This window comes from Alligator sinensis, unplaced genomic scaffold (assembly GCF_000455745.1).
Source record: "Alligator sinensis unplaced genomic scaffold, ASM45574v1 scaffold941_1, whole genome shotgun sequence".
Classification (NCBI taxonomy): domain Eukaryota; kingdom Metazoa; phylum Chordata; order Crocodylia; family Alligatoridae; genus Alligator; species Alligator sinensis.
This window is the reverse complement of record NW_005842163.1, coordinates 689154-699078: the sequence shown is the minus strand read 5'-3', so window position 1 is coordinate 699078 and position 9925 is coordinate 689154. Positions and strand designations below refer to the sequence as shown.

Sequence of the window (9925 nt, the reverse complement as noted above, 5' to 3'; positions counted from 1 at the left end):
CCAGGAGTCTGGAGAGCTTTGCTCTATGGAGCAGAGTAGGGAGGAAAATGTCTTTCTATCGTTTGTCACTTGTCAACCCCTCAACCGGTGAAGTCTTTACTGTCTTATTTAGTCGCATAAGTATCTATTCCATTCCCAGTTAACATATAACTTAAATGGTGCTTCCAACTGTGGCAGGAGAGGGAGATACAAAATACATTTATAATTTGTAAAAGTGTCACTCATTAAGGCTTGACTCGGATTTAGCAACACCGCAATCATTGCACAAGATCAGATCAGCAGGCCTTGCAATCAGGCAGCTGCACTGAATTCATCAAAAACCACATCATGGACAATTAAAGGGAAACCTTCCATTAAGAGAAGCTTAATCCCAGACGCTTGGTGTTGAGTTGTACTCTGAAACACATGAGACTTTCTACATCTTGAAAATACCAGGCGTTTTTCTCCCCATCACTTTGGCTAAAGCAAAGCTTGATGTGTCATCTAGGATCAGCCGTCAGTTGTCATGTCAAAATAAGTTTCGGCCCGATGAAAAATCCTGACATTTATAGGTCTGTGAAGTAAGTTAGTGTTTATTCTGCTATACACAGCATACAGTGTGTAGTATATTTGTGTTTCTCCCAACCGTCTCTTTTTTGATAACGGAGATGAGTCCTCTGTCCTTCCGACTGTCTGCAGGGAGTTATGCTGTCTGAGTCTTTTCCCTTCTGGCTTCAGGGTTAAGTTTGGCAACAGAGAAAGTGCAACAATCATGCTGGACTGATAAGGGTTGGCCATGGCTGCCAAGGGAGGATGTGAAGGCTTCCTCCCAGCACTTTGTTTCTTATTGTGTTACTGCCCCTCCAAATTGTCAAGCACTGGCCTTTTCACATCAGGAAGAGTGGTTACGTCATTGGGTGTTCAGGAAAATGTAGTCAGAAATATCTCCTCCTTCCATCCAGGCAGCTCTGACAGCTAGTCAGACAGTCACCCTGACCAAACCTTCGTCTTGTAACCGATGTGTCAGGGCAAAAAGGGAAAAGTGGAGCTTGCCAAGCACCCCTGACTCATTACGGATAATCCATTTTTTATAGCAGTTTTAATTTTAGGACTGCGTAGTTGCACATCAGAAGTCTGTCTGGTTGAGCTGCTCTGACGTGTTTTAAATCAATGGGATGAGTTGTGTGAAGATGTAGCTTTGTCTATGTGGTGGAGGGGGTTTAATGGATTTAGGTTTTACTTTCATTTTTTTTATTATTTCCTTTCTGGGCTTCCAGGCTTGTAATGTAGTTGTGCATTATCATGTTATTCGTAGTGTGTACGTATAGTCATCATTTAACGTCACAACACCCCGATGGTAAAGAAGCATTGTAGATGCCCAGGCTTACATTTGTCAAGGGCCTAAGCCCACAAAGTACTAAGTCCCCTCAATTCCCACTGCCCCAGAGGGAACCGTGGTACTCACAGTCCTTCTCTCTAGCCTCACAGTGAAGTGGTGGCAAAGCTGTGATTAGCATCCTGGGACTCCCACACTTTTGGGCTATATTCAGTTATTGGGTAACACTGAGAATTTGTTTTGAGTACAAACACGGCACCGTCATCAACAGCCTCCAAATAGTATTTGAATACGTAGCATCACATGCAGTGGCATTGATCTCTCAAATTGTACTTGCAGGTGTTTTACGTCTCGGACCTCTTCAAGCCCAAGATGAAGACTTCTCTGCCTCCTCCTCCTCCAACGCGGAAGGAGATTCTTTCATCTGTGGACATCATTGAACGGAACAATCACCACAATATGGTGTAGGCCATTGAAAAACCTGGTCTTTTTTATATTTTAATTTTATTTTAAATTTTTTTTTTGTTGTTGCAAAAATGACTGCTGACAGCAACTACCTGCTGCTCTCAAATCTCATCAGACAGTAGAATGTAGGGAGAGACTTTCTTGCCCAACCAGTAAGGTCTAACTCTGTGGCCTTTTCACTTGCAACATTTGCATGAAATAGGTGTTGTTCAAAAAAAAAAAAAAAAAAAAAAAAAAAAAAAAAAAAAAACCAGTGAAAAAGGAAAGAAATAGTGGTGCCGGAGTTCTGGATGTGCAATTGGTTGAGTGTTCATGTTATAGTGAACACCAAATTGTTCATAGCGTAATGAACACTAAATGATTATGTGAAGCCGGCCAGCGTTTTTACTATGAATATTTCCAATGCCTGTAAGAAAACAAGAAACTCACAACTAAAATGATATAGCACTATGTACAAGAAACAGCACTGATTCAAGATTTGGGATTGGTCTATACGAGTTGCTACTTTTGTTCTTCGCATTAATATTGGTTTGCTCAACTCTATTCCATACTGTGACTTAGTTTAGAAGTTTGCCCTCGCAAAGGTGTCTGAAGGGTGTCTGCTCACACTATACAAGTTTAAAAGAGTTAACACTATAAGAGATTTCCACAACAGATTGAACGCGAATGAATCCATCATCCAGTTAGAACCCAAATCTCTTCATTTCTATCGTATCCCCCGTGACAGGCTAACTGTATGAGGCATCAAGCACACACAAAAGCAACAAATGGTCTAATAAAACAAAAAAACCCAACTTCCTTCGTTTCCCTTCACCCCTACAAGTTGCAGCAGAATTTTCTTTGCTATTATTGCTGCCACCCTTGGGAGTTCATGTCATGTAAAATGTTAGTGGTTGGACTTATTGAAGATATGTTAGCACTATGTACTTGGGATTGAGTCCCAGGGAACATTGGTTCTGCAGTTTTGGGACGGGCTGCTGGGCGGAACGTCCCAGCCTGGATTTCAGTCAGTTTGTGCATTCCCCTCAATGCCTGTGGGTAGTGCCATGGTATAAGCCATTCAATAGGCCAAATTCTGTCTTCCGCTACACAGTGGTAAATCAATAAGGTGTACATGAGAGTGGGATTTTACCCCGCAACCCTAGTTCTTTGGCTTTCTGATGGGAATTAAAGCTAAACGTTTAAGATGAAGGTTAAAAACTTTTCAAGGCCTTCACTGAAAAGGGATCACGCATACTACGCAGAATGGCCATTTGCACATCCTCTCTTACAGAATCCGTCCTATCATTTCAACTATAGCAAGCTATGATTTTTATATATAAATATTATATAAATAATGTATAAAACATTAAAAATTAACTATGTAAAATATTATTTCTGAAACAATTTTTAGATATATCCACTATGATTATAAACTGTGTCCTGACCTGTGTTATTTACATTTTGCTGCTTAAAAAAGCATTGAATTAATTTTTTTATAGTCGACTAAAATATTGTAGTTCTGTGGTAGTAATATTTTAATGAAAATAACTACAATTAGAGACATTTGTATAAAAAATCATATTAAATTGTCTGTATTTTTGTAATGTTTCATTTTGTAAAGAGAAGAATATTCAAAGACTTTTGTAGAATACAAAATTAAAGTTTGTATCTGCGAAATTATTGCTGTATAAATGTGCTTTTTAAATAAAAGCCCATAACACAACTAAATACCCGGTTTTAGATTGTCTTCTATCTTCATGTTGTTTTTGGACGAGTCCAAAGGAGAGAGACTGGGGTGAGATGGTCAGGTCTTCCAGGGTTGAATTACACTTTGATTCTTGGGGGGTCTGCATAAAAAATGGAGCTGCCCATCATGATGCCCTAATAAAATTGGGGGACCCCTCCAGGTTATGATTTTCAAATCTTACAGGGGGGCTCTTGTCTCTTATGGTGGGGCTCAGCCCCCCTGTAATTCAAACCCCTTGGTGAATACACAGTGTGTATATCCATTCCAGGTAAAAAAGAACAATGAGCATGACATACAAGGGGAACCTGATTCCAGTTCAAATGGCCATGCATTAAAGCTCTCACCAAATTCCTCCCCCCTTGCAACAGAAATAAGACCTGAGAGAGAGCCCTATGTTAGCGACACAAGGATGGACTCTCCTCTAACGTACCCTTTCTCTGACCACCCCTCTTTTTTTGCCCATTGTTCTTGTGAGGAAAGTAATGATGCTTTAGGGACTTTATGTGCATTTTACTTATATTAAAGTAGTACCTGGAGACCTATGTCCTAGGTTCTGTACAAAACCCTATTAAGAGACAATCCCTATCCTGAAGAATTTAGTCTAAACCAGGGAAAGTGAAGTTCAAGTGACTCAATCTAGGTCCCACAGAAGGTCAGAAATAGGGCCAGAGCTTGGCTGTCTCAATTGCAAGTCCACTAGACTTACTGTGAAGAGCTCTCTTTTACTTAACTTTGCACATGCACAAATCTGCTTCCCTTTGTACTGGGATGGACACAACAGCTTCACTCGCTCCTGTGAACAGCGGTATTTGTAGGAACTAACTTTCCCATTCTCTTTATTCTACTTATTCTTCACCTGCAAATAATTGATGAATAGTTCAATAAAAGGGTTTCAAAGACCTTTACGGAGTGTAAGGCGTGAGAGAAAACCACGCGTTCACAGGCTGCTATTAAAAGTCAAGGTTTACCACATGGCTGATTTGGAGAGTAGTTAAGGGCAAGCCTGACATTAATAGCAGCACATTTGTTTGTAGCTACCTTTGGAGCAAAGTATGGTGGCCAATTAATGTGGTGTAACACTCTGTGCATGGATGTTCATGGCAGGAAAAGAATACCACATCGAACTTAAATAAATACCAGGCGGAACTCAAGTAAAGTTTGGAGTTTATTAATAAATTATTGCTCAAATTGAAACTTAGAACAGCTGGTAATTGTGCACCTTACAGTGTACATTCAAGGGGATTTTTACATTCAAATACTTGTGGTCAGGAGTTGTAAATACAGGAGTTGTGCAATGTATAATTTCTTCAGTATTTCCTTAAAAGGAAGAACCTGGACCTGATGGTCTCACGAGGTCCCTCCCAGCCCTAAACTTCTGTGAACTCCACCTACTGAATTGCTTGTGGCCACCTGAATTTTATTTCTTGAAGGCTCTTTTCAACTGATTGCCATCACTCTGGCCTGATTACTCTGAGAATACAGCTTGAGTCACCATGGTTGACACTAGGGAATGGACCTAATAAAATTCTCATTTCATATTTTCTCTCGGCCTCTTGGAGAAATGAATCTCTTGCATCATGAAGAGATGGATAAGTGAAAGGTGGAGATAGATAGAAAAGAGATGAAGACAATCTCTGGGAATATCAGCTAAAGAGCAGATGGCAGGCTGCAAAAATTGGGTTAATGGATGTGTGCCACGGAAAGGTCAGACAGTCAGCCCTACTGTAGCAACACAGTCAGGTGTGCTGAAAAGAAGGCAGCCTGGATGATGTGAGTACAGGTAGGATATTTTGGAAGTGTGGGCAGTGAAGTGGAATAGGCTTCACTGACAGGTCCACGTTCCAAAAGGGCATCAGATCCTGCAAGCAATAAAGGATTCGTGTAGGTAAAGGAAAAGCACACACCAACTGCTGAAACTTCCTTAGCCTGACGAAGGGTTTTTGAACCCGAAAGCTTGTTTAATAACTATTCTCCAACCATTTGGGTTGGTCTAATAAAAGATATCTAATTCACCCAAGGAACCTTGTCTGCCTCGTGTAGGTAAAGGCAGTTATGTCTTGCTTATGGAACAAGCAGCAAAAGGGAAGTGAAAGAGAAGTCAGTGAAATGGAAAAAACAAAACCACATCAGCAGACAGGAAACCAAGGGTGCCTCTGCACATGCTGGCAGGGGGAGGGGTGTTTTAACGAGAGCTTTCCCAAAGAACGCCACAGTGTCATGTGAATTAAGCCCCCGTGCATTTAAAAATGGCTGCAGGGTGGTTTAACTAAAGCTCATTCAACAAGCTTTAGTTAAAGTGCCCTAGCAGCCATTTTTAAACCTGCAGGGCGTTATACACGTGACGCTACAGCAATGCTAGAGCCTTCTAATTAGATTAATCGAGTCTGCCGCAATGCATAAACTGTGTTGGAGCATGTGTATAGGCACCCCAAAGTAGCAGCCTCTAATGAAGTTAAACCAAAGCCCTATAAACAGCAGGCAAAATAAGAATCTCTATGGAGGAGTTGATCTTTAATATACAACTGTCTAAGAGATGTGCATGAGGTAGTCTAACACAGCCTGTTTTCATCTGTGTCAGATAGGTCCTGTCCACATGGCTGCCCTCTCTTTGGAAATCCCGGTGCAGGAAATCTTGTCTAGTCCCGTCAAGGAAGCTGCAAATAACTTCACCTATAACTAGCTCCAGACTAGTTGTGAACATGGCCTTTATTACTGTAAATTATGAACTCTGTTTCGATACATGATCATCTCAGTCTATGAACCACAAAGACTTATTTTCAGCTTTGATCTTTTGATTTTCCCGTGTCAAAGTTTCAGAGCAATGAGGATCACCCACCAAACCTTTGCATACATCGCCTACATGTATCTTTGCATGTCAGTGTTCACCCATAGGCTTACTGAATGCACCTGAATTTTGTCAGAGTTGCTCCTTTGCTCTAGGGCAAGAATGCTGTGTGCATTAAATAGATTTGAGAGTTTTTCTGGGCTGTACATTTCTTTCCCTAGGAAGTGTCATTTGCAATCTTCACACATTAAAGCTCTTTGAGCACTGATGAATCATTTTAAAGTGTGCAGTTTTCCATACCAGATGGAGAGCTTGAGCTTGTTTATTCCACAAGCACAAGCAATTTAAAAACCCCTCATTTTTACTCTGCATTTTAATTCTCCAATGCCTGCCTCTTTTAAGATCCAGGATTTTTGTTCAGCTCTTCCTAAAGATAAAACCAGTGACAATATCAAAACATTGCTAAAGTTCAGATCGGGGGGGGGTTTCATTCAGAGTTTAGCTAGGCTCCACCAAAATGTTGACACTGAATTTGTCTAATAAAGTTGCTGGCTTCTCTGAATGAAACATTGGGGAAAGCAGAGTAGTAAGATGGTGCTCAGCTAAGCATCGCCGCATAAAATATAGTTCTAGTGACTTCTGATCCTTTTAGAGCAGGTGCATTGTACGTGTATCTCTATTTGTACGGCAGTGATCAAACTGTCATCAGTGGGTAACTGCCCAACCCCTTGTTTTTCTCCTATTTTCAATGAGAGGGGAAATAGTCCTTAATTTTTTGTATACCCTACACCAGGGGTGGGCAAAATGTGGCCCGGGGGCCAGATCTGGCCCGCCAAGCCATTCTATCCAGCCCAAGGGGTCCCTAAAAAATTTAGAAAATTAATATTAATCTGCCCTGGGCTCCCTGTCATGTGGCCCTCAATGGCTTGCTGAAACTCAGTAAGCAGCCCTCTGCCCAAAATAATTGCCCGCCCCTGTCCTACACGCTCAGCAAAGCCACATATGAAGTAGATTTCATTATCCACTACATTATTTGTGTTCCTTAGAAAAGTCTCTACATAGTTTATTCTCCCTTGTAGAAAGTATTTGTGTAAGTGAGTTAGTAACTACTTGGGTACATTTTTAATAAGCTACTGATGTCGCCTCAATTTCTGTTTTATTTTTTTAACACAAAAAATACATTTGTTTGTTTTGTCTAAGCAGAGGACTTTAAATGTCATACTTTGGGACGTAGGTTGTAGCCGCGTTGGTCTAAAGACGTATTTTGGGACACCTTTTAGAGAATTAATTGCTAGTAGCAAAACATCCGCATGTGCAGCTTTTAATGGCATGAAGTTTACAGTTTTTGGTCTTGCTTTATATTAAAACCTCATAACCAGAGGGAATAATAGGCTCTTATTTTAAAGAAACACCTTTTAGTGTTTCCACATGTCAATAGAAATTTGTCAAAAATACATATATTCTTCTTGCAAATCTATCACTATGAGCTCTTTGTACAGGAGTGAATTCCAACTGCTTCTGATGGGAATCTTTGAAGTAAAATTAGGCAGAGGTCCAGAAAATGCCAACAATTAAATGGTATAAGTACTCTCTCCACCCCAAACTAACAAAAAATCACTTAGTTACTGCAGGAACTAATATAAATAGCTTGGCTTTGCTGCCCAAAATTTGATACACATATTTCCAATTCTGTAGCTGTGAGAGTGTGTTGGGTGAGGTCATGTTGAGGTATAAATTAAACGAGGTAGCACTTGCATTACACTATGCTGACTTTTTCCCTAAAGAGACACCAAAATGGAATAGGAACAACTGTGCTGTTTTAATAAATGATTCTGAAAAAGAAGAGTTCTCATCCAAGGGAAGGACTGAGTTGGTCCTCAGCTGGTATAAGTTTGGAAAGCCCCCATGACTATGGAAGAATATAGTTCCCCAGAAGTCCTGCATCATAATTAACAAATATTATTTTTGCTTATTCTGGAGAATGACTATTTTACCATTTATAATTCAGAGTAATTTTTGTGCCAGTGAAAAAGTGCAGAAATAGCATCCCTGGAAAGCCTCAGATCTTGTCTATGCAAAGAAGTTGCAGCAGTTAAATTAATGTGTAATTTTAAACTGATCTAATGAAACCAGTACACAAGGCCATATGGGGACTCATAACCTCAATTTTAGCCATGCTTATTTCTATTTAGCTTATAGAATTATAGAAAAGTAGGTCTGGAAGGGACCACAGGAGGTCATCTAGTCTAACCCCATGCTCAAGGCAGGATCATCCCAGTCTAAACCATACTAAGTCAAAACAGCTTTAACTTAAAGCAAGATAAACCAAAACTTTGCTTAAGCTAAAATAAGAGTGCCAAGATATTCCATTGAAAATGTTTTTTGATAAAAACACTGGGTTTCAGTGAAGTGACATTTTTCACAGAAGGTGTCTTTTTTCGAAGAGAAATTGTCATTTTCTGTGGAGAGCAAATGCACCCAAGCCAAAAGACTTAAGCCAAGTCCCAGCAGGAGGCTGCATGCTGTTTCTGCATGTCCACAGGCTTCCTTGGTTGGTGAGTCTACACTCTTCCCATTGTGAACTATTGCCATGGACTCCCATGAGGCACTTGCTTCCTCTCACTATGATGGGAGACCACCATGATTGGTTGGAAATTTAGACCAAACAGAAAACTCAGCCTATAAAAGGAGAAGGAGAACATGAGGCACCCCAGTGACAACTATTATGAAACAAAAGCTCATTTTATAATCATTTTTTTGTCTTGATGCAGTGGTTTGCCCTGGTTTACCTAAATAGTTTTAGATACTTTTTGAATTCATAGATTCATAGACTCATAGATTCATAGACACTAGGGCTGGAAGGGACCTCAGAAGATCATCGAGTCCAGCCCCCTGAATTAAAATGAGGCAACTTTCTTTTAGTGGAAATGATCGAAGCTTACCTTACCATGGAGCAGGTGTGAGCCGCGCATTGGTCAAACAAATTTTTGTGAGTTAGATAAGAGCTGTCTAATCTAAGGAAGAGGTTGCCTTTCCTAAAGGGACATAGTTGATATCCTTGGCAATCCTTCAATTTGAGGATGATCTCTACCATGGCTCATTGATGGGTCTTGATGTGACTTAAGAGTCCAATCCTTCAACCAAGGCCCGTCCACAGACTTTGCAGATCTTTCCTCAAGGGAGCGTAGGCTGTGGGCTAGCATTGTCTTCCTCCATTCTCTCTTCTCTTTACCTCAAACCATGCTGCCACTTGGTGGAGCTTGTGGTGCCATTGCAGTCCGTCAGCAGCCAGCTCTTGACACCGACATCTGTTTTCTTGAGGTCTTCTTTCAGTGCATCCTTGTAGCATTTCCTCTGGCCACCATGAGAGCTCAAGCCATTTCTAAGCTGGGAGCAGAGCACTTTTTTTGCGACTCAAGAGCCAGGCATCCTAAAGTGACCCCAGAAAACTGAATCAAAACAAACATCAATAAATTGCTGGTAAATCTATTTTAAAGCCAAAAGAGACCATTTTTAATCACGTAATCTTTAATCACATACTCTGACCTCCTGGCCAGATTACACTCAGCATTTTTTTTACCATTAGCCTAACAACTGATTCACTAAAATAAATGTGTTGAGAAAGGCATCC

General features: G+C 40.5%; 1 protein-coding gene across 1 annotated transcript in view; it reads left to right on the top strand.

Moving 5' to 3' along the window:
* PLPP3 (phospholipid phosphatase 3) overlaps nt 1-3439 on the top strand; it is a 69747-nt gene extending 66308 nt beyond the window's left edge. Inside the window, exon 6 of the mRNA XM_006025730.3 lies at nt 1655-3439. Within this exon, the coding sequence (XP_006025792.1) occupies nt 1655-1783 (129 nt within the window). The 3' untranslated portion in view covers nt 1784-3439. The remainder of the gene's footprint in view (nt 1-1654) is intronic.
* The last annotated feature ends 6486 nt before the right edge of the window (nt 3440-9925 follow it).